This window comes from Linepithema humile, chromosome 2 (genome assembly GCF_040581485.1).
Source record: "Linepithema humile isolate Giens D197 chromosome 2, Lhum_UNIL_v1.0, whole genome shotgun sequence".
In the NCBI taxonomy this organism is placed as follows: Eukaryota; Metazoa; Arthropoda; class Insecta; order Hymenoptera; family Formicidae; genus Linepithema; species Linepithema humile.
In genome coordinates this window covers 21,132,965-21,157,587 of record NC_090129.1, presented here as the reverse complement: position 1 = coordinate 21,157,587, position 24,623 = coordinate 21,132,965, and the positions used below count along the sequence as shown (strand labels likewise).

The 24,623-nt window shown below is 29.1% G+C and overlaps 6 protein-coding genes and 1 long non-coding RNA gene across 10 annotated transcripts; 6 read left to right on the top strand and 1 right to left on the bottom strand.

Annotated features, from left to right (window-relative positions):
• Positions 1-382: 382 nt before the first annotated feature.
• On the top strand, positions 383-2,681 carry LOC105670820 (odorant receptor 13a-like). The gene is made up of 6 exons (XM_067350804.1): positions 383-570; positions 641-983; positions 1,121-1,342; positions 1,701-1,820; positions 2,014-2,169; positions 2,428-2,681. Exons 1-6 carry the CDS (start codon positions 416-418, stop codon positions 2,476-2,478), a joined length of 1,047 nt encoding a protein of 348 aa, XP_067206905.1. The 5' UTR covers positions 383-415; the 3' UTR covers positions 2,479-2,681.
• A 760-nt stretch (positions 2,682-3,441) lies between these two features.
• Positions 3,442-6,101, top strand: LOC105670812 (odorant receptor 22c-like). The gene is made up of 6 exons (XM_067350789.1): positions 3,442-3,848; positions 3,911-4,265; positions 4,576-4,806; positions 4,880-4,993; positions 5,261-5,416; positions 5,585-6,101. Exons 1-6 carry the CDS (start codon positions 3,595-3,597, stop codon positions 5,633-5,635), a joined length of 1,161 nt encoding a protein of 386 aa, XP_067206890.1. The 5' UTR covers positions 3,442-3,594; the 3' UTR covers positions 5,636-6,101.
• LOC136998252 (uncharacterized) lies at positions 5,638-9,560 on the bottom strand. The gene is made up of 5 exons (XR_010888866.1): positions 9,434-9,560; positions 8,741-9,200; positions 8,013-8,322; positions 7,629-7,788; positions 5,638-7,117 (listed from the first exon to the last, which is right to left on the bottom strand). It is a non-coding gene; the product is annotated as an uncharacterized lncRNA (long non-coding RNA).
• A 1,000-nt stretch (positions 9,561-10,560) lies between these two features.
• On the top strand, positions 10,561-14,438 carry LOC136998242 (odorant receptor 4-like). Of its 2 annotated transcripts, XM_067350796.1 has the most exons (7): positions 10,561-10,686; positions 10,812-12,020; positions 12,228-12,582; positions 12,895-13,125; positions 13,193-13,306; positions 13,746-13,901; positions 14,066-14,438. In XM_067350796.1, the coding sequence occupies exons 2-7, from the start codon at positions 11,770-11,772 to the stop codon at positions 14,114-14,116; spliced, it is 1,158 nt and encodes a 385-aa protein (XP_067206897.1). In that variant the 5' UTR covers positions 10,561-10,686; positions 10,812-11,769; the 3' UTR covers positions 14,117-14,438. The 2 variants fall into 2 exon arrangements, with proteins under 2 accessions (XP_067206897.1, XP_067206896.1); XM_067350795.1 differs by lacking the exon at positions 10,561-10,686 and having other exon boundaries at positions 10,773-12,020.
• Positions 14,439-14,759: 321 nt separating this feature from the next.
• LOC105670811 (odorant receptor 4-like) lies at positions 14,760-17,704 on the top strand. Its single transcript, XM_012364530.2, has 6 exons — positions 14,760-15,345; positions 15,553-15,907; positions 16,220-16,450; positions 16,518-16,631; positions 17,055-17,210; positions 17,375-17,704. Exons 1-6 carry the CDS (start codon positions 15,095-15,097, stop codon positions 17,423-17,425), a joined length of 1,158 nt encoding a protein of 385 aa, XP_012219953.2. The 5' UTR covers positions 14,760-15,094; the 3' UTR covers positions 17,426-17,704.
• Positions 17,705-17,879: 175 nt separating this feature from the next.
• On the top strand, positions 17,880-20,660 carry LOC136998240 (odorant receptor 4-like). The gene is made up of 6 exons (XM_067350792.1): positions 17,880-18,636; positions 18,833-19,187; positions 19,548-19,778; positions 19,859-19,972; positions 20,163-20,318; positions 20,472-20,660. The coding sequence occupies exons 1-6, from the start codon at positions 18,386-18,388 to the stop codon at positions 20,520-20,522; spliced, it is 1,158 nt and encodes a 385-aa protein (XP_067206893.1). The 5' UTR covers positions 17,880-18,385; the 3' UTR covers positions 20,523-20,660.
• A 344-nt stretch (positions 20,661-21,004) lies between these two features.
• LOC105670755 (odorant receptor 10-like) lies at positions 21,005-23,822 on the top strand. 3 transcript variants are annotated; one of them, XM_067350770.1, is made up of 6 exons: positions 21,005-21,641; positions 21,833-22,187; positions 22,401-22,631; positions 22,703-22,816; positions 23,387-23,542; positions 23,698-23,822. In XM_067350770.1, exons 1-6 carry the CDS (start codon positions 21,400-21,402, stop codon positions 23,746-23,748), a joined length of 1,149 nt encoding a protein of 382 aa, XP_067206871.1. In that variant the 5' UTR covers positions 21,005-21,399; the 3' UTR covers positions 23,749-23,822. The 3 variants fall into 3 exon arrangements, with proteins under 3 accessions (XP_067206871.1, XP_067206870.1, XP_067206872.1); XM_067350769.1 differs by having other exon boundaries at positions 23,387-23,818; XM_067350771.1 differs by lacking the exons at positions 23,387-23,542; positions 23,698-23,822 and adding an exon at positions 23,084-23,220.
• Positions 23,823-24,623: the final 801 nt, after the last annotated feature.

The window sequence follows — 24,623 nt, the reverse complement described above, 5'->3', positions numbered from 1 at the left end:
CCACGTGTACATTTTTTTCTGAGCTCGAAAAAAACCTATAATCATCTATCATTGCAATTTAACTTATCATACGCACAGTTGTCGTCGTACTGCGAGATACATAATTGCAATTGATTAATGCTCATGTTCTACGACGGTGGTTTTACTTTAAAATTGCTAACTTTTTACGAAGGAGTGGGGAGTGCAATGTTGATCGAAAGACGCGGTTTTGTGTTTCCTTTGCGACGACTCTCTCCCAGTTGAGATCCATTTCATCTGTCAGAAAGACACGCACAGATCGGTCAAGTAACATTTTGATGTGAATTCACAAATTAATATGTCAATGTCTACCATAAGCCCGTTACTAAAGATCGGTCTTAGTTTTATCGGCATGTGGCCCGGCTCTTCGTACGCGACGTTCTTTTGGCTCTTTTACATGGCCACCCTTGTCGCTATGCAGTACTTTCAGTATTCTTACGTATTCGCGCACTTGGACATGAACGATTTCTCGAAGCTGATGGACGGTCTGAGCGTCACGCTGGATTACACTTTGACATTCATGAAACTTCTAAGTCTCTGGCATAATCGTCGGTAAGATTTGCGATTATTAGCCACCGTAATTTTTAAACGTTATTAAAGACGAGTGATCTATCGATTACAGAATATTTTCGGATATTTTGGGCGCGATGAACGACGACTGGAATGACTGCATCGCGGACTCGTCCGCGTGCGTGATGATGAGCAAGGCTAATCTGGCGCATCGGTGCTCCAATGCTATGATGAGTCTTAACAGTTTGTCTACTATTTTTTATTTCATCGGCAGCTACATAAGTCATCGCGCGGCTTCCGTCGACGGTGATCTCCGGGAGTTTCCGGTGCAAATACAGTTTCCGTTCGATGCCACCGGCTCGCCGATTTTCGAGCTCGTCGTTCTGGTATTATTTTTTCATGTACTCGAAACGGCGACCGTGATCGCGATGATGAATTCCTTGATTTTGGCATTGGTAAGTTTTAAATAAACAAATAAATAAATAAGTAAGAATATTGAAATTTATCAGATAATAATTGCGAGAAAGCTAGCTTATTAGAGCGCTTATTAAACTTCGTGAGCATTCCTTGAACCTTCAGTTCTTACTTCGAGGTACTTCACGTAAGCGGTCAGATCGATATCATGTGCCAAGAATTGAGAGAAATCTCCAACGTGAAGAAATTTTATCCGTCAATTGTGAGATCGCTCATCGAGAAACACCAGAGAATCATATCTTTATCAAACAATATCGACAACTTCTTCTCGTTCGTTGCTTTGATACAATTCGTATGGAATACTGTAGTTATCTGCTCCATAGGATTTATGATTGTAATAGTAAGTAAAGCTCCTTCACTCACAACAAAAAAACGCAGTCTCTCGAAGAGGAGAAATTTGCTGAACGCCAATCGTTTTGTTGAATTGTATTTGATATCGTTGTTTGATTTATGTTTGAATTGCCTGGAAAATAAAATAATTGATATAATAATATTTAACTTTACTCAAAGCAATTCTGAAAAGAAAAAAAATGTTATAATATTATATTAGTAATACTATTTTAGAATAATGTTTTTCTTTAATATATTATGTTTTTATAATTAGATCATATGAAACATTATGTTGATTATAAATTAAACGCACAATTACGCGCAAAATTCACTTATTTTGTTATATACTTTAGTGTATTATTATGCAGTCCTTAGGCACGGACATGGAGGGTAAATCGGGAATATTAATGCAGTCCATCATTCCGTATATAGCTGTAACGTTAGAAGCCTTTGTTTTCTGTTTCGCGGGCGAGTACTTGAGCTCCAAGGTTAGCATGCAAGATTTTAGACGTTTTTGACTTTGATCTTCTATTCTTCTATTCTGTAACATTATATAAAAACATTTTATTATTTAATATTTATAATAAGATGCTACATGCTCCTTTTGCATACGTTTAACACGATGTATCTAATTCATATTTTTATATAATATTTTAATATGCAGTTCTTTTCCTTTCTCAGAGTAGATCTATCGGCGATGCGGCATATGAGACACTTTGGTACGATTTGTCAATAAACGAATGTCGAGTTTTACTGTTCATAATCGTCAGATCTCAAAAACGACTGACGATCACAGCTGGAAAAGTCATGGATCTGACTTTGGAAGGTTTCACGAATGTAAGATTATCGTCAATTTTAAATAACAGTTATTTTATATATAGAAATAATAATACAGTGAAAATCAAAAAATAGGATATTGATCTAATATATAAATAATATACTCTAAATAATAAAAGCAAATAGCCATAAATATTGCAAAATTATTAAAAATCTACACATACATTGATAATTTCTGGAGATTGTTATATTTAAAAAAAGACTATTATATATTTTTTTTCTTATTATAGTATCTATGTATAAAAATCTTTTTTTTAGGTCATGAAAGCTTCGGCATCGTATATTTCGGTGTTGCACGCGATGTATTGAAACTTGAACCGATTTATTCTCAATATCGAATTTCTCTCTCTCATTAATTACATGTAAAGTATAAAAGCATTAAATCTCATAAAAACTTTATAGATGAATGATTTCGTTGTGTTGTAATTTTTTTAGATAAATTGAAATGTAAAATTGAAAATCGGAGTTATGATTTGTAATAAAATATTTATCAATATATTAATTATGATGATTAATTATGAGATTATGAAGATTAATTATGAGTTATGATTTGTAATAATATATTTATCAATATATTTTACACTTTATATTAAAAGATATTCTTACCTAGACTAGAAAAGAAATACAACTTTAGATTGCATACAACATAACTGTATTCATTGCATCTTCATTGGAAAGTTTGCGCATGTAAAACTGATATAGCATGTTTTGTTACATGTGCTTGTAACTTCTTGCAAAAGCTTCTATGACATCTTTGGTTAAATTAAATTTTTTATGTTCGAGATTTTTTCCACATGCGTGCCTTGCACAGTTCCATTCTTTGCATAATTAAAGAAAATTACACGCAACTCGTCTTCAGTGTCAGGGAGATACAATATTCTCCACACACATTTAATATTTTTAAGACTCACATTAGACCAACGGATGCAATTTAATTTTCTTCGCTTAGAATATCTAATGCATTATTATAATTGTACAATCAAACAGCCGTACGTTAAAAGCGATTTTTGCAAAATATAGAAGATACGATGGACATTTGTCGGATATTTTTTGTTGATAAAGTTCCACTGCCTAAGAAAAAAAACAGCGAAAGAGAAAAGATGATAATTGCGCATGAAGTTGTTTGCCCTCATTGAGCGATATTATTTCTCTCAGCATTTCCTTTATTCACTACACATGGTGCACATTACCAGAGAGAAGATTGCCAGTAAAATTACAGAATGTCCATAAAAAAATTCGCTTCGATCTCGACTTCTTATTATCGCATAATAGCGATCCATATTTATTTGAGTGGGGAGGCATCGCAGGTGGGGGTCCACTTGGAAATACAGTCGGTGGTCTCTCAGTGCGCTCTCGTACTAGAAAAGAGATAAGTGCGCCGCTATTAATCTCCATATTTCGTGTCTTCAAAATTATTGACAAGTGATGGCCACAAGTACTATCAGCCCGTCGCTGAAAATCGGCCTTCGCTTGCTTGGCGTATGGCCGGATGTTTCGTATTCCACCGTTTACTGGGTGATTTATATGTCGAGTTTACTAATTATACAATATTTTCAATATTTGTATGTGTTCACGCATTTCAAACTCAGCGAGCTTTCGAATCTTGTGGATAGTTTGCCCATGACATTAGATTACAGTTTGTCGATTTTTAAATTGACCAGTCTTTGGTTACAACGTCGGTAAGATATCGCGTCGCTGAATAATATCTTTATCCGAATATATACCGTAAACTGTATTGCAGAATCATGCAACAGATCTTGATTGCTATGGATAAGGATTGGCGCGAGTGCATGGATGTCAATCAGTATTTGTATGTAATGACGATTAAAGCTAATGTGTCGCATTTTTTCTCTAATACCATATTGAGCTTTTACGGAATTTCTGGCGTATTTTACGTTTTGGGCGATTACGCAATTCATATTATGCATCTTGTCAGCGATAACAATGATACTTTACGGCAGCTTCCTATGAAGGTACAACTTCCATTTGAAACTGAACAATCGCCGATCTTTGAAGTGCTCGTCGTAACGCTATTTCTACACGTGATGGCAAATTCGTTCACGATCGCTCTACTAAATGGATTGATTTTTTCTTTGGTAAGTCTCAGATTTTACATTTATATCTCTGTTGTTTATTAAGGTTGCTTAGGAGATATGTGATTTAAGTTTATGTCAATATCGCGAGATATAAATTTAATTTTAGATATGTACAATTTTATAATAAACTATTGTGAATAAATCACAATGTTTTTATAAACTTAATTTAAAAATATAAATTGAAGTCAAAAAAATTTTATTTCAAGAAAGAATATTGTGTCGCATTCATCATTTTGTATCAAGTATCTTTCATAGTAACCTCTCTTGTACATAATACTTGAAATTTTTGCAGAGACTAAATATATTTTAGGTGCTTCACGTGAGCGGACAAATCGATATTATATGTGAAGAGTTCAGAATTATATCTGAGAAAATTTTACTTTACGAATCTTCCGCGTCTACATTGAGAACGTTGATCGAGAGGCATAATAAAGTTATTTTATTTTCCGATAACATCGAGAAACTTTTCTCTTTCATAGCGTTGATGCAAGTTGTTTGGAATACGTTAGTTATGTGCTGCTTAGGATTCATTATCATAATAGTGAGTAGTGAGTGCGCGAAATTCGAGATTAAATATATTTATTTACTGATTTTTACTGTTCTTATTGAAACAGTCTATTCATAATGAAGGTAGTCTCTTCGTGTTAATAAAAACTATTTTGGCTTACATCGCTATGATGATAGAAGCCTTTATCTTTTGCTTTGCCGGAGAATATCTTAGTCTAAAGGTTAGTAAATAATTAAAAATTATTAATTATTTAAATTTACGGTCTTTTTTAATTATTCAAACGTCACAATTATTTAGGCAATATAATTATTCAAACATAATAATCGAAATATTTTTCTTTATAAAAAGATTTAAAATATACCAAAAAATGCAAGAAATATTATTTATGATTACAATTCAAAGAAAACTTCTGTGCATAAAAAAGTTGATTAAATAAAGAAGTTAAAAAAATAGTATTTTGTCATTTTTAACAAGGGATTGTTTTTAGAGTAATGCAATCGCTGAAGCAGCATACGATGTGTTGTGGTACAATTTGCCGTCAAATCAGAGTAAAATTATAATATTCGTAATAATGAGATCTTATAGACGACTGACGATCACTGCAGGGAAAATCATGGATTTATCTTTAGAAACTTTTGCGAGCGTAAGTTTGACGTTTCTGGAATATTTTTAATATATAAACTATTAATTAAAAATTTTATTTTGCTCATATATAATTAATTTTAATATCTTTCTGTGTTATTTGTCGTGTTACGTTCTGTCTATTATATTGTGTACATTTGCATTAAGCTTTATTTTTAACTTTTTTTAGATAATGAAAGCATCGGCATCATATATATCTGTATTTCATGCGATGTATTGATGTAAAAAAAAAGGTTATAGCGATTTGTAGAAATCGTAGTATAATTAGTATAGAATGGTAATTTGGAATTTTTTACGAATTAACAATTACATATTATAAAATCAAAATTATATTTAATATCGATACAAATGATTGTCTTATTAAATTCTTATGATATATTGTTATTTACGGAAAAGAAATCTTTAGACTGCGTCAAATGTGTTTATATTGAATCTTCATTAGAAGATCTGCATATATGTAAGTGTAGTTAGTATGGCATGTTTCGTTTTATGTCCTTGTAAATAATTGTTTGGTTCAATGATACATTTGATTGAATTATATGATTCACTCTCTCTGTTAGTCTAAAAGATAAAATGTTCTTTTTCTCAATTATCTTTTTTATGACTTGCAATTAAACTTTAGGCACAATTTAGTTTAATTTACTTAAGATACGTAATTGAAATTATTTAGTCAAACTACTGTGCGCTGAAAACAATCTTTGCAATACAAAGAAAATGCAAAAGATATATATACGTTCTTTATCAATGAATAATCAGAAAGAAAAGTTTGCAAAAAATGGCACTTGCTTTATGGTCGAGGTATTATCAAAGAATTATAAGCTGTCCATCTAAATAATAAACTCTATTTCGGTTTTGCAACGCACATAATGGTAATTGGTCTAAATTTACTTGGGGACGAACTGTGAGGGTGCACCTGGCAAAGTAGACAGCGCTCTCACAGTACTCTCTCAAACCAGAATATCGGATAAGTGTACCGGATTGATATTCACTTTGCATCTTTAAAATTGTTACGTCACAAGCATTATTAGTCCTTCGCTAAAAACCGGTCTCCGATTTCTTGGCTAGGTGTGTCGCACATCATTATTTATATTTATATGTCGTTCATACTTATTATACAATATTTTCAATATTTAATATATCTACGCACGCCAAGCTCAGCTAGCTGTCAAATCTCGTAGCTTGATGACGACTCTTATATATTTCCACTTTGATGGTACTTAAACTGACCAGTCTTCGTGTACGTTGCCCGTAAGAATTTAAAAAATGTAAGAAATTATATTAGTGATGTTTAATCTTATCTTCATTTAATAATATAAGAAGTAGCATACAAATCGTTTTTAACAAAAAAGTGATTTAAATTCACGTAAAATTTGGCAATCTTATATAAAAATAAAATAGTTCAAAATATCTGATTGATTTAAATAAAACATTTCAGAGTTCTACACGAAATTCTGGCAGCTATAAATAATGATTGGCACGAATGTATCAATGTCAATTGGCATTCATATATGATGACAAATAAAGTCAACATATCGCATTTTTATTCTAATTGTATATTGAACATTAATATGTTTACTTCGGTATTTTATCTCGTGGGTGATATTGCAATTCGTGTTGTCGGCAGTCTTTCGGGTATCGCCAATCTTTGAGGTACTCATTATAATCCAATTTTTATTTGTTATAAGAAATTCGTTCACATTAGCTATTCAAAATAAATAAATAATTAATCTTTTTCAATAAGTATCAGATTTAATATATTTAAATTTTATCTAAATTGCAATATAAAACAGTTATTAATTTATTTTTAATTTTTTCCAATATTGCCGCATAAGAATTTTATTTCACTTAATATGCAAAATTTTATTACATACATAATGTAGCATTATTTCAAACTCAATTTGTATAAATAGAAGTGATATTATTATTAAAAGTCTTTTATGATTAAATAATTATATATATATATATATATATATACATTACGTATTGTACAATACCACACCGCGTACATCTTCTATTGTAAAAGTCCTCATATATAATAGTTGAAATTTTTACAGAAACTTAAACAATATGTTCTCGAAACAAAGCGAAATTGTCGCTTTGTTTATAATAATGAAATCCCAGACATGTTAATGGTCATGGCAGGAAAATTCATGATTTATCTTTGGAAACTTTTACGAATGTAAGTTTGAAAATTTTGGAATTTTGATACATACATGTATGTTATCTATTGATGTAGTATATGTTTCTTATGTATGCACATAATTGTATTAACATTTATTTTCATAACTTATTTTTTAAATCATGAAGGCGTCGTTATCATTTCATCGGTATTTCACGCGATATATTGACAGCAAAAAAAATGCCAGCAGACTCCTGAAATCATACTATAATTAGTATAAAACGACAATTTAAAAACTATTATTAATAAATAAACTGTTACTTGTAAATTAATAATTATTATTTAAACTTTTAAATAACAAACTTCACGACTGACATATTAGATAATTTTGAATTATATTTAATATTGCGTATTTAAATTTTGCATATAACTTTTTTATTGCATTAACATGATCTTATATGTTAAAATATATACTTACTAAAAAATTTTATTTTTTTTTGGTTTGCACTGAATATAGTACTGAATATTCATTGTAAGATGTATTCATACGTAGTTTGAATGACATTGTTTGCTTAATATGCTTTAAACTATACATTTTTACGATATATTTACTTTATTTAAACTTGTTCCTTCTTAGAGATGTCTTCTATATGTGCGTCACGTACAATTCTACTTCTTGAAATTTCTAACGACATTGTTCACCATTAAATGACTTCAATTGATAAGACACGATGTTCTACCTTCATTTTAGATCTTGCGAATTATGAACACTATTTAGTTCCATTTATCTGAAATATTTAATGCATAATTATGATCGCTCAGAGAGAACTGAGCTACCGTACATTGAACGATAATAACAATGAAAAAAATGTAAATGGGCTTTAATTTTTTTATGGCATTACACTGTGTCAGAAAGAAGAGTATACAAAAAATTAACAATTGCACCACAAATTACTGTTCTTTTATCGCGTTACAATTTTATGGTTAAAGAAATTGTTAAAAAAAACTTTTTTCCATGAAATTATAGAATGTCTATACGAATAATGAGCATTATCTCAATTCACTTCTACACTATGCAAAAAAATAATAACAATTGATCCATATTCATTTGAGTGGGGACGCATTGTGCGCAGGGGTAAACTTAGCAATGAAGTCGGAGCTCTTTCAGTGTTCTTTCAAACCAGAGTACGAGATACATATACCAACGTTAATTTTTACTTAGCGTCTTCAACGTTGTTGACATGACCGTTTCGAGCACTATCAGTCCGTCGCTAAAAATCGGCCTTCGGTTGCTCGGTGTATGGCCGGGTGTGTCCCATTTTGTTCTTTATACTTATATGTCGTGCATACTCATTGTACAGTACTTTCAATATCTGTATATATCCACGCACTTGAAGATCAGCGAATTGTCAAATCTTGTGGACGGCTTGATGTCGACTCTTGTTTACTCTTTAACGTTTCTTAAATTATTTAGTCTTCGGATACGTTGCCCGTAAGATATCAATTTAAGAAAACATGTTTGTGTGTGTGATCTTACCTTTATTTAATTGCGATGTGCAAAGTAATGTACGTAACTAAACTTTTTTATACGAAAACGTGATTCAAACTCGTTATGTAAATTTCAGTCATTTCATATGGCACAAATAATATTATCCAAAATATTTAACTAATCAGAATAAAAAATTTTAGAGTAATACATGAAATCCTGGCTGCTATGGATTCTGATTGGCACGAATGCATCAAATTTGAATGTCATTTATATATAATGAAAAATAAAGCCAACTTCTCGCATTTTTGCTCAAACTGTATGTTGAGCTTAAATGTTTTTGCTGCGATTATTTATATTGTGGGCAATATGGCAATTCACTCTTCGCACATAGTCGAAGATTACAATAGTACCTGGAAACAGCTTCCTTTAAAAATGCAACTTCCATTTAAAGCTGAGCAATCACCGATCTATGAGTTTCTCCTTGTAATCCAATTACTATACATCATAATAAATACTTCCGTAATGGCCACTTTCAATGGATTCATTTCTTCATTAGTAAGTATTAAATTTAAAATTTGCATATTTCTATTTTATCTAAGATGCAATATAAAACAATTTTTAATTTATTCTTAGTATTTTCAAAATTGTCGCATGAAAATATTACTTTATATAATACGCAAAATTTTGTTACATACATAATGAAGCATATTTAATTTGTATGTGTAAAAATTCATATCATTACCAGATGTGATTAGAGTAAAATAATTATAAATATAAAAAGGCATGTATTATTATACTGCTTTCATCTCCTACTGCAAAAATTCTCATACATCAAAGTAAATTTTTTAATAAAATTTTTGCATATTTTAGGTGCTTCACATAAGTGGGCAAATCGATATTATGTGTCAAGAGTTCAAAATTGTTTCTGAACAAATTTCTGTTTATCAATCTTCTAAATCTACATTAAGAATGTTAATCAAGAGACACAAGAGAATTATTTTATTTTCATATAACATTAAAAAGATTTTTTCTTTTTTTGCGTTAATGCAAATTCTTTGGGATGCTCTAATAATTTGCTGTTTGGGAATTATTATTATAATAGTAAGTAGAACAGAAACAGAACAATAATAAAAGTAATCATTTTATTTTTTACTGTTCATTCAAATAGACTCTTCATAATGAAGCCGGTACCTTTATGTTAATGAAAGGCCTTTTAAGTTACATTACTATATTGTTCGAAATTTTTATCCTTTGCTTTGCTGGAGAATACCTTAGCATTCAGGTTAGTAAATATTTAAAAATTATTCAGTATATATGTATATGAATATGTAAGTATACTTATTAATCACCCGTTAATTAAAAATTTTATTTTTGTTTTATTTTTAAAATGTTGTTGATCGAAAAATTACAAAAAAACTGTGAATTTTAATATAAAATGATATATAATTGTATCAAAAATGAATAATAGAACTATCATACTTTTACTTCTAATATTCCTTGCATTTAGAGTGAATCAATCATCGATGCAGCGTATGGTATATTATGGTATAATATGCCCACCAAGCAAAGTAAAATTATAATATTCATAATAATGAAATCTCAGTCGCTACTAACGCTTACGGCAGGAAAATTTATGAATTTATCTTTAGAAAGTTTTACGAATGTAAGAATAAAATTTTGTAAATTTTCTTAATATATATTTGTGTTAATTAAAAATTTTGTTTCTTCTTTAATTAATTTTGCTATTTGCTATAATATGTGTATATATTTTTATAACTTATTTTTCAGATCTTGAAAACATCGTTATCATTTACATCTGTGTTTAATGCAATATATTGATGTTAATACGAATTTTGTAAATTTTCTTAATATTTATTTGTATTAAATAAAAATTTTCTTTCTTCTTTAATTAATTTTGTTATCTGCTATAAAGATTATTTTGCTTTTTTTTGCATATAATATGTTATGCTGATATATGTTCTCAAAAAGAAAAAAGTTTCGGTTTGCATCAAATATATGAATGTTCATTGCAAGGTCTGTATATATGTATATGTAGTTGAAATGACATTTCTGGATTTCTGAATTAGCTTGTAACTAAGTTTCTGTGTTATGCCTAACTTACTGACTTTTGTTATTTTTCAGAGACGTTTTTTACATGTGTGTAACACTCCATTTCTAGAAATTTAAAAAAGTTATTTGCCATGAAATTCTGCAACTGTGTTAAGATACGATGTTCTCTTCGTCCCATTGTAGAATTTACAAAACGAATTATGAATACAAACTATAGTTCCGTCCGCCGTTCGTGAAATACTATTATGCTCGCTCAATTGAGCTATCGAACATTTAACAATCTTAGCAATGTAAAAAATGTAAGTGGGCATTTATTTTTGATGACATCACGTTGTGTCAGAAAGAAGAGTATACAAAAAAATTAACAATTGCACCACTTACTGTCCTTTTATCGCGTTACAATTTTATGGTTAAAGAGATTGTTAAAAAAAATTTTTTCCATGAAATTATAGAATGTCTATACGAATAATAAGCACCATCTCAATTCACTTCTACACTATGCAAAAAACTAATAACGATTGATCCATATTCATTTGAGTGGGGACGCGACGAACTGTATGGGGGTAAACTTGGCAATGCTGTTGATGCTCTTCCAGTATTCTTTCAAACCATAATACGAGATACATCTATCGACATTATTTTGATTTCAAACTAGCGTCTTCAAAGTAGTTGACACATGACTGTTTCGAGCATCATTAGTCCCTCGCTAAGAATCGGCCTTCGGTTTCTCGGTCTATGGCCGAATGAGTCATATCCAACACTTTACATTTATATGACGAGCATATTAATTGCACAGTACTTTCAATACTTGTATATATCTACGCACTTTAAATTCAGCGAAATTTCGAATCTTGTGGATGGCGTGATGTCGACTCTTGTTTACAGTTTAATGTTTCTTAAATTAGCTAGTCTTTGGATACATCGTCCGTAAGATATCAATTTAAGAAATTGTGCTAATTGTGTGTAACTTGATTTTTATTTAATTATTATGTGTAAAAAAATAGGAATAATAAATATAATTAATCTTTTTAAATAAGAAATGCAATTTAAACTTTTTGTCTAAATTTTGGTTTGTTCTTTTAATAAAAATAACGCTGTAAGAAATATCTGATTGATTAAAGAAATACATTTCAGAGTCATACATAAAATTTTGGCTGCTATAGATAATGATTGGCGTGAATGCATCAATGTCGAACAGCATTTATATATGATGACAAACAAAGCCAACATATCACATTTTTACTCTAACTGTATGTTGGGCATTACCATTTTCGCCGGGATACTTTATGGCCTGGGTGATTATGCTATTCATGTTATACATTTTATCAAGAATCATAATGAAAGCGGGAGACAGCTTCCTTTAAAGGTACAACTTCCATTTAAAACTGATCAATCGCCGATCTTTGAATTCCTTTTTATAATTCTGTTTCTACTTATGATCACAACTGCGCTTACGATGGCTATTATAAATGCAACGATTTTCTCTTTAGTAAGTACTAAATTTTTTTATTTAAATTGTAATATTAAATCAATTTTTAACATGGTGTCAAACTTTTTAATATAATTGCATAAAAATTTAATTTTTATAATATGGAAACTTTTGTTATATTTATAATGAAACATTGTTGCTAATTTACACTAATGTAGACATTGATGTTATTTAAATGTTAGCTAAAAATGTTTTATATTTAATAATTATAAATATTGATAAAAAATCTCGTGTATTGTGCTGAAAAAATCTTCTATTGTAAAAGTTTTCATACACAGTTGGATTTTTTGATAAAATTTTTGCATACTTTAGGTACTTCATGTAAGCGGACAAATCGATATCATGTGTCAAGAGTTCAGCATTGTTTCTAAACAAATTTCTGTTTATAACTCTTCTAAATCTCCATTAAAAATGCTGATTAAGAGACACAATAGAATTATTTTATTTTCAGACAACATTGAAAAGTTTTTTTCCTTTATCGCGTTAATGCAAGTTGTTTGGAATACCTTAATACTTTGCTGTCTAGGAATCATGATCATAATAGTAAGTAGAACAGATACAAAGTAATAAGAATATCATTCATTTTATTTTTTATTCTTTATTTAATTAGTCCCTTTATAACGAAGCCGGTATCATAGTGTTAGTGAAAATGTCTGTGGGTTACTTTACCGTATTATTGGAAATATTTATTCTTTGCTTTGCTGGCGAATATCTTAGCTTTCAGGTTAGTAAGAATTTGAAATTTATGAAACTTGTGTGAACATATTAAATACACAATTGTTTAATGCAACTTATTTATGCAAGTTTACGAATTAAAACGTTTTACATAGTATTTTAATAAAAAATCGTAATGTATTAATATGAATAATATATTAAAATATTATATATATAATAAGAGAATATTTTTTATTATTCTAATTTCTTATTTTAATTACTTATCAATAATAAATAAATACATCATAATATTTGTTATACAATCAATATGTCTTCGATAATATATAATCTTTAATATTTTAATGTGCTAATCAATCAATCGGCTATACATATTGTTATTTATTGCAGTTATTTAAATATTTTATAATATTAAAAATTCAAGTACACGCATCGTATAGTATAAAAAATATTTATAATATTTTATTGTTTCTAACTTGCTTTGCATTTAGAGTAAATCAATCACCGATGCAGCATACAATATGTTATGGTACAATATGTCATCAAAGCAAGTCAAATTTATAATATTAATAATAATGAAATCTCAGTCGCAATTAACGATCACGGCAGGAAGATTCATGAATTTGTCCTTAGAAACTTTTACGAATGTAAGTTCAAGACTTTTAAAACTGGTAATATATGCTTACTAAAGAAAAATTTCATTATGTTAATAATTAATACCGATATCCAATTATTTCGGCAATTACAATATCTTTTACTTATGCGCATAATAATAAAAATTACAGCTTAATTTGAAACTTTTACTTTTTAGATCATGAAGTCATCGTTGTCATTTACGTCAGTCTTTCACGCTATGTATTAATATAAATTCATACATAGTAATAATTTGTTGAAATTATATTGTAATTATAAAATGGCAATTTAAAAACTATTATTAATTAGATTTGTGTAATACAAAATTTTAAGGTTAACATTTAATTTATTTGTAAATATTCAACTTCTATCGCATTGATATAATATCGTAGTATGTTCTTACTGTAGTATATTGAAGTATGTTCTTACTGACAAAGAGAAAACTATGTATCTTTGGTTTGCATCGAATATAATACTGCATATGCATTGCAAGATCTGTGTACACGTAGTTTAAGTGACATTATTTGTTGAATATGCTGCAGCTAAGTTTCCATGTTGTCCAATTATTTAAATTTGTTACTTTCAGAAATGTCTTCCATATATACTCCATGTAAAATTCAATTTCTTGAAATTTTAAAGAAAATTATCGTCATTAAATTACTTCAATTGTTAAGACAATGAGTTTTTTTTCCATTTTAGAATTTGAATTACAAATTACGAGCACAAATTAATTACATTTGACTGAAATATTTAATGTATAATTACGATCGTTCAGTTGAACTGCTGCGCATTGAACATTCTTAGCGGTATGTAAAAAGTTTAATAGGCATACGTTTCCTCATCGATAATTCTTCACGTTTTCAGAAAAAAAAGGGGACGCAAAAAAATTAACAATTGCGCAATGAATTACTTTGTTCGTTCTTTGCGTTTATAACTCTGTGTTCAGAGTAATCATTATCAAAAAAAGTTTGCCAATGAAATTATAGAATGTCTATACGAATAATAAGCTCCATCTCGATTTACTCGTATATTCTACCAAGAAATAACGATTGATCCATATTCATTTGAGTGGGGACGCGACGAACTGTATGGGGGTAAACTTGGCAATGCTGTTGATGTTCTTCCAGTATTCTTTCAAACCATAATACGAGATACATCTATCGACATTATTTTGATTTCAAACTAGCGTCTTCAAAATAGTTGACACATGACTGTTTCGAGCATCATTAGTCCCTCGTTAAGAATCGGCCTTCGGTTTCTCGGTCTATGGCCGAATGAGTCATATCCAACACTTTACATTTATATGACGAGCATATTAATTGCACAGTACTTTCAATACTTGTATATATCTACGCACTTTAAATTCAGCGAAATTTCGAATCTTGTGGATGGCGTGATGTCGACTCTTTTTTACAGTTTAATGTTTCTTAAATTAGCTAGTCTTTGGATACATCGTCCGTAAGATATCAATTTAAGAAATTGTGCTTATTGTGTGTAACTTGATTTCCATTTAATTATTATGTGTAAAAAAATAGGAATAATAAATGTAATTAATCTTTTTAAATAAGAAATGCAATTTAAACTTTTTGTCTAAATTTTGGTTTGTTTTTTTAATAAAAATAACGCTGTAAGAAATATCTGATTGATTAAAGTAATACATTTCAGAGTCTTACATAAAATTTTGGCTGCTATAGATAATGATTGGCGTGAATGCATCAATGTCGAACAGCATTTATATATGATGACAAACAAAGCCAACATATCACATTTTTACTCTAACTGTATGTTAGGCATTACCATTTTCGCCGGGATACTTTATGGCCTGGGTGATTATGTTATTCATGTTATACATTTTATCAAGGATCATAATGAAAGCGGGAGACAGCTTCCTTTAAAGGTACAACTTCCGTTTAAAACTGATCAATCGCCGATCTTTGAATTCCTTTTTATAATTCTGTTTCTACTTATGATCACAACTTCGCTTACGATGGCTATTATAAATGCAACGATTTTATCTTTAGTAAGTACTAAATTTTTTTATTTAAATTGTAATATTAAATCAATTTTTAACATGTTGTCAAACTTTTTAATATAATTGCATAAAAATTTAATTTTTATAATATGGAAACTTTTGTTATATTTATAATGAAACATTGTTGCTAATTTACACTAATGTAGACATTGATGTTATTTAAATGTTAGCTAAAAATGTTTTATATTTAATAATTATAAATATTGATAAAAAATCTCGTGTATTGTGCTGAAAAAATCTTCTATTATGAAAGTTTTCATACACAGTTGGATTTTTTGATAAAATTTTTGCATACTTTAGGTACTTCATGTAAGCGGACAAATCGATATCATGTGTCAAGAGTTCAGCATTGTTTCTAAACAGATTTCTATTTATAACTCTTCTGAATCTCCATTAAAAATGCTGATTAAGAGACACAATAGAATTATTATATTTTCAGACAACATTGAAAAGTTTTTTTCCTTTATCGCGTTAATGCAAGTTGTTTGGAATACCTTAATACTTTGCTGTATAGGAATCATGATCATAATAGTAAGTAGAACAGAAACAAAGTAATAAGAATATCATTTATTTTATTTTTTATTCTTTATTTAATTAGTCCCTTTATAACGAAGCCGGTATCATAGCGTTAGTGAAAATGTCTGTGAGTTACTTTACCGTATTATTGGAAATATTTATTCTTTGCTTTGCTGGCGAATATCTTAGCTTTCAGGTTAGTAAGAATTTGAAATTTATGAAACTTGTGTGAACATATTAAATACACAATTGTTTAATGCAACTTATTTATGCAAGTTTACGAATTAAAACGTTTTACATAGTATTTTAATAAAAAATTGCAATGTATTAATATGAATAATATATTAAAATATTAATAAGAATATTTTTTATTATTCTAATTTCTTATTTTAATTACTTATCATATAAATACATCATAATATTTGTTATACAATCAATATATCTTCGATAATATATAATCTTTAATATTTTAATGTGCTAATCAATCAATCGGCTATACATATTGTTATTCATTGCAGTTATTTAAATATTTTATAATATTAAAAATTCAAGTACACGCATCGTATAGTATAAAAAATATTTATAATATTTCATTGTTTCTAACTTGCTTTGCATTTAGAGTGAATCAATCACCGATGCAGCATACAATATGTTATGGTACAATATGTCATCAAAGCAAGTCAAATTTATAATATTAATAATAATGAAATCTCAGTCGCAATTAACGATCACGGCAGGAAGATTCATGAATTTGTCCTTAGAAACTTTTACGAATGTAAGTTCGAGACTTTTAAAACTGTTAATATATGCTTGCTAAAGAAAAATTTCATTATGTTAATAATTAATACCGATATCCAATTATTTCGGCAATTACAATATCTTTTACTTATGCGCATACTAATAAAAATTACAGCTTAATTTGAAACTTTTACTTTTTAGATCATGAAGTCATCGTTGTCATTTATGTCAGTCTTTCACGCTATGTATTAATATAAATTCATACATAGCAATAATTTGTAGAAATTATATTGTAATTATAAAATGGCAATTTAAAAACTATTATTAATTAGATTTGTGTAATACAAAATTTTAAGGTTAACATTTAATTTATTTGTAAATATTCAACTTCTATCGCATTGATATAATATCGTAGTATGTTCTTACTGTAGTATATTGAAGTATGTTCTTACTGACAAAGAGAAAACTATGTATCTTTGGTTTGCATCGAATATAATACTGCATATGCATTGCAAGATCTGTGTACACGTAGTTTAAGTGACATTATTTGTTGAATATGCTGCAGCTAAGTTTCCATGTTATCCAATTTATTTAAATTTGTTACTTTCAGAAATGTCTTCCACATATACTCCATGTAAAATTCAATTTCTTGAAATTTTAAAGAAAATTATCGTCATTAAATTACTTCAATTGTTAAGACAATGAGTTTCTTTTCCATTTTAGAATTTGAATTACAAATTACGAGCACAAATTAATTACATTCAACTGGAATATTTAATGTATAATTACGATCGTTCAGTTGAACTGCTGCGCATTGAACATTCTTAGCGGTATGTAAAAAGTTTAATAGGCATACGTTTCCTCATCGATAGTTCTTCACGTTTTCAGAAAAAAAGGGGACGCAAAAAAATTAACAATTGCGCAGTGAATTACTTTGTTCGTTCTTTGCGTTTATAACTCTGTGTTCAGAGTAATCATTATCAAAAAAAGTTTGCCAATGAAATTATAGAATGTCTATACGAATAATAAGCTCCATCTCGATTTACTCGTATATTCTACCAAGAAATAACGATTGATCCGTATTCTTTTAAGTGGGGACACACTGTGTGGGGGTGCGCTTGGTAATGCAGTCGGTATTCTCTCAGTATTCCTTAAACCAGAACAGCGGACAAGTGATATTGGTCTTTATTTTGCATCTTTAAAATTGTTGACATGACCGTCACAAGCACCATCAGTCCGTCGTTAAAAATCGGTCTTCGTTTCCTCGGAATGTGGCCGAACGAGTCACACCCAATTATTTATATTTATATGTCAGGCATACTTATCACAGAATATTTTCAATATTTATATATATCTACGCATTTTAAGCTTAACGAGCTTTCAAATCTCGTGGATAGCTTGATGGCAATTCTCGTTTATACTTTGACATTTCTTAAATTGGCCAGTCTTTGGATACATCGCCCGTAAGATATCAATTTTATGCCGATAGTGCATAATTTCATTCTCATTTAATTGTTGTATATAAAAAAATAGCTTACGTTGTCAATTTTATTTCAACAAAATTGTGATACAAGTTATACTCATCATTTGAACTTTTATTTAGTGTGTTATTTGGAAAATAAGAGTAATACTATTCAAAATATCTGATCAATATTTTAGAATAATACATAAAATTCTGGCCGCTATGGATAACGATTGGCATGAATGCATTAATGTGAAACAACATTTGTGCGTGATGACATTTAAAGCTAACTTATCGCACTTTTGCTCAAATTCTATTTTGAGCATTTGCGTTTTTTCTTCGATGCTTTACATCCTGGGTGATTATATAATTCGTATTGTGCATCTTGTTGAAGATCGCAATATTACCTTGAGGAAACTTCCTATTAAGATACAACTTCCATTTGAAGCTGAACATTCACCGACATTTGAACTGCTACTTATAATTTTACTTCTACTTCTATTGGCTAATTCATTCACGCTGGGCATTGTGAATGCATTGATCTCTTCTTTAGTAAGTAACAGATTTTAGCATTTCTATATTTTATTCCATCGTAAATTATAAAACACATTTTTTACACTTAGATTAATCAACATCACGTAAACATTTCACATGACATCTTGTGTAAATTTTTGTTGAATATATAATGCAGCATCATCATAAACTTCATTAGTGAACAAAAATTAATATCACTGCTAGAAATATTTTATGATTAAATAATACAACATCCAACCGGATAATAGTACAATACAATTAAATAATACAATATCAACCGGAAGTATTGCCTATTGTATAATACCGCACAGATCAGCAATTAGAAAAGTTCTTACATATAATAGTTGAAATTTTTGCAGAAACTTAAGTATATTTTAGGTGCTTCACTTAAGCGGGCAAATCGATATCATATGTCACGAATTCAAAACTGTTTCTGAACAAATTTCTATTTATGGATCTTCGAAATCTACATTGAAAAGGTTGATTAAGAAGCACAACCGTATTATTTTGTTTTCGGATAACATTGAAAAGCTCTTTTCTTTTATTGCATTAATGCAAGTTTTTTGGGATACTTTAATTATTTGCTGTCTAGGAATCATCATTATAATAGTAAGTAATGCACAGTGACATTGTAATAATATTATAATATTAATTACTTATTTCTTATCGTCTATTCCTTATTTAAATAGTCTTTTTACAATGAAGCCGGTCTCTTCATGTTAGCAAAAGTCTCTTTGGCTTACACCACTATAATGTTGGAAATTTTTCTTTTTTGCTTTGCCGGAGAATATATTAGTATTAAGGTTAGTATTTAAAAGTTATTAATCGTCATTTGTTTATAATAAAAAATATGGTTTTCATCGCACCTATATATATTCTACACTTATAGTCCGCAATAAGATTTGAAAAAATATTTCTTGAACAAAGAAGATGATTATATATAAAAAATCACAAAGATATTATTTTGTGATTCTTAACATACTTTGTTTTTAGAGTAAATTAATTACCGAGGCAGCGTATGATATGTCATGGTATGACATGTCATCAAAACAAGGTAAAAGTATAATGCTTATAATAATGAAATCGCAGATGCGACTAACAATCACGGCAGGAAGATTCATGAATTTGTCTTTGGAAACTTTCACAAATGTAAGCTTAAGATTAAAAAAAAAAAGATTTTTAACTTTGTTGATATTTAGCTATTAATCAAACATTTTATTTCTTTATAATTTTGCTACCTGTTTGTGTTTTTATGTATGCGCATGTTTATATTAAAATTAAATTTTGTAATTTATTTTTTAGATTATGAAAACATCGTTATCTTTTATGTCTGTCTTTCATGCGATATATTAATATAAATATAAATACAAAGTCGATTTGTTGAAGTCACATTATAATTAGTACAAGGCAACAATTTAAAAACTGTTATAAATAAATTATTATTTATCAATAAAGCAAGAATTATTTTTTCCTACACTTACTATATTGCACATTAAAATATATTCGTACTAAAAAAGAAACTCTGCGTATTACATCAAATATAGTACTGAATACTCGTTGCAAGGTCTGTGTATACCTGGTTTGAACGACATTTTTTATCAGTTTTTATGACATGTTTAATTGATTTAAAATTGTTACTTTTTCAGAGATCTCTTCCACATGCGTGCTATGCAACATTCGATTCTTTGAAATTTTAAAGAAAATTATTCGTCATTAAACGATCGCAACCAGTAAGATATAATATTCTCCCTTCATTTTAGAATTCATAATTGAACCATGAACACAAGTTACTTCCGTTTGCCTGGAATATGTAATGTATAATTATGATCGTTCAATTGAGCTACTGCACATTGAATTATCTTAGCAATGTGCAAAAAATGTAATACATTCGTTTTTCTGTGGCATGTTATTATGGAAAAGAGTTTGTAAAAAATTGACAATTGCGTAGCAAATTGCTGTTCATTTATCGTGCAATAACTTTCTTTTGTGCTTACAATGCATATTAACAGATAAAAAAAATGCTAATGAAATTATAAGATGTCTATACGAATAATAACTCTGTTTCCTTCGCAAAACGATAATGACGATTGATCCATATTTAGACGAGTGGGGATAAACCGCGTGGGGATGCGCCTGGAAAAACAGTTGATATTTTCTCAATGCCATACCAAAGTATCAGACAAATGCTAACGTTTCTCCGCATCTTTAAAATTGTTCACGAACAATAATCATGAGTACCATTAGTCCGTCGCTAAAAATTGGCCTGCGATTTCTCGGTGTGTGGCCTGGTGTGTCGCACTTCACTTTTTTTATTTATTCTTTGAGTATATTCATCGTACAATACTTTCAATATTTGTATGTCTCCGCGCATTTAAAGCTCAGCGAGCTCCCGAATCTCGTGGACAGTCTGCCAGCAACTCTTGATTACACCTTGACGTTACTTAAATTAGCCAGTCTTTGGACACATCGTCGGTAAGAAGAATTTGTAGAATTTTGTCAGTGCACAATTTTAGTTTCATCTAATTGTCTTTTGCGAGATAAAGCATGCATTGTTTATTTTCCGTATAGGAACTTGAACATATCTAAATCTTATTTTGAGTGTATAATCTTGGAAAAATAATAATTTTGTTCGAAATATATTTAATCAATTCGGCACGTTGCAGAGTTATTAATCAAATCTTAATCGCTATGGACAATGATTGGCGCGAGTGTATCGGTGTCGAACAACATTTATATGTGATGACATTTAAAGCTAATATATCGCATTTTTTTTCTAATGCTATATTGAGCTTTAATACAATTGTCGCTGCGCTTTATCTGCTGGGTGAATATGCAATTCGTGCTGCGCATATTGTCGGAGATCACAATAATACTTTACGGCAGCTTCCTATCAAGGTACAACTTCCTTTCGACACGGAACAATCGCCAATTTTTGAGCTGTTTGTCGTAATTCTGTTCTTACATGTGATGGCAAATGCATGCACGCTGTCTATTGTAAATGGACTGATCTTTTCTTTAGTAAGTATTACATTTTATATTTATATCGTTACTTTTAATCTCTCTTTTTCTTTAATTTAAAAAACAAAGATCTTAATTTAATTCTTAGTTCTATGAATATCGAAAAATTTTGTTATATGCACACTATATTAAGGTCATAAATTATATTTAAATGCACAAATATTAATATCATATAATAGTTAAAAATTTCGCAGAAATTTAAGTGTATTTTAGGTGCTTCACATAAGTGGACAAATCGATATCATATGTCACGAGCTCAAAATTATTTCTGATGAAGTTTCTCTTTATGGATCTTCCAAATCTACGTTAGAAACGCTAATCAAGAGACATAACAGAGTCATTTTATTTTCCAACAATATCGACAAACTTTTCTCCTTTATGGCGTTAATGCAAGTGTTTGGGAATACTTTAGTCATTTGCTGCCTAGGATTCATTGTCGTAATAGTAAGTAATGTAGTGACTATGCAATTATAAATATTGTAATTTATTTATTCCTTTTGTATCAATTTAAATAGTCCGTTGGTAATGAAAATAGTGTCTTCATGTTGGTAAAGAGTGCTATTGTTTATGTTGCCGTGATGGTAGAAGCTTTCATCTTTTGCTTCGCTGGAGAATACCTCAGCCATAAGGTTGGTAAATATTTGGAAATTATCTGTAAATATATGCAATTTTTAAACACAATTACATAATATAATAATCAAAAAATTTCGGAAATGCTTTTTAATAAAAATATATTGCACTGTATTAATATAAATAAAAATATTAAACTTATCTTTCAATAAAAATATTTTTCGTTGTTTTAATTTGTTATTTGATATACGTATTACATAAAAATATTACAATATTTCCTTAACATAATAAGCAATTAGTTAAATTAAAAATATCTAATATTTCAGTATCACACTAGTCAATCAGCCGTTTATTGCGAGTTCACGACTTCTTTTACTCCAAAAATAGAAACGGAATGCTAAATTTATAATAGATATTGTTATATTCAACTATATCTTAACTGTTTTGCAATTTATAAATTCATAGTACTTATATGCTTCTATCTTTTCATAATACATTTCATAATGGTATGCCTATCTGCTTTCCTTTTTTAGCTATACACAATTGGGAACTAAAAAAAACATCACTTTTTTTTATAATAAAGTTGATTTAATAAGGAAGAATATAAAAATACTGTTGTTTGCTTTTAGAGTAAATTAATTGCTGATGCAGCGTACGAATCATTGTGGTACGATATGCCGTTAAGTCAAGGTAAAAATGTAACATTCATTATAATGAGATCCCAAAAACGACTGACGATTACGGCAGGAAAAATCATGAATTTATCCTTCGAATCTTTTACGAGTGTAAGCTTGTTACTTTCAGAACTTTCTTTTAATTTAAAATTATTTTATAAATTTTTTGTTTTGCTTATATTAGCTAGTACTACGATATATATGTATCTTTTATCTATGCACAAATTCTTGTTTCTAAATTTATTTTTTGTTTTGCATATTTTTAGATGATGAAAGCGTCGGCATCGTATATATCTGTCTTAAATGCAATGTATTAATGTTAACAAAAAAATCAACAGCAATTTGTTGAAATCATAGTACAGTTTATACAAAACAATAGTTCAGAAATTGTTATAATTAATTTAGTAACTAAACTATTTGTCTATCTTTATCTTTATGTAAACTTTATATTTTATATTACCATCAAAATTTATACATTTTTATGCAATCTGGAATTTTATAAATATAAGTAACACTCTTTGCATTATTAATCTATTGCGTATTAAATTGTACAAAAATTTATCCTCAAAATGTGGCAAACATACTATCATTGAACTCTAAAGTTCCGCACATATGTAACTGGTATAATATACTTTGTTAAATATACTTACAGTACAATGATACGATATGCGGTAATTTAAACTTTTTGCTTTTGAGACTCTTTCTATATGCGTGCTTTATAGGGTCCATTTCCTCAAATTATTTAAAAAAACCCCATTACGAGCCGAGAAGATATAAAAAACTATTCCTCTGTTTTTTAATTCGCGATCGAACTTAGACACAACTTAATGCCGTTTCCTTAAAAGACGTAACGCATAATTGCGATCATTTAATTCAACTCCCGTATGTAAAAAATTATCTTTGCAGCTTACAGAAAATGCGATAGCTATTATCTTTTTTTTCTCGGTCAAATCGATGGTAATTTTAAAGGAAAAAAAATTTGCAAAAAATGGCAATTGCATAACGATCCATTCGTACACTGCGCAATATCTTCATTATTTCATTGTCAATGTATAAACCACCGGTTTTCTAATGCGATTATAGAATAATTGCATGGCTAGTGAGCTTCACTTCGACTTATATCAGACAATATATAATAGCGATTGATTCCTGTTCACAAGAGTGGGGATGCACCGAGTGGGGATGTATCGAG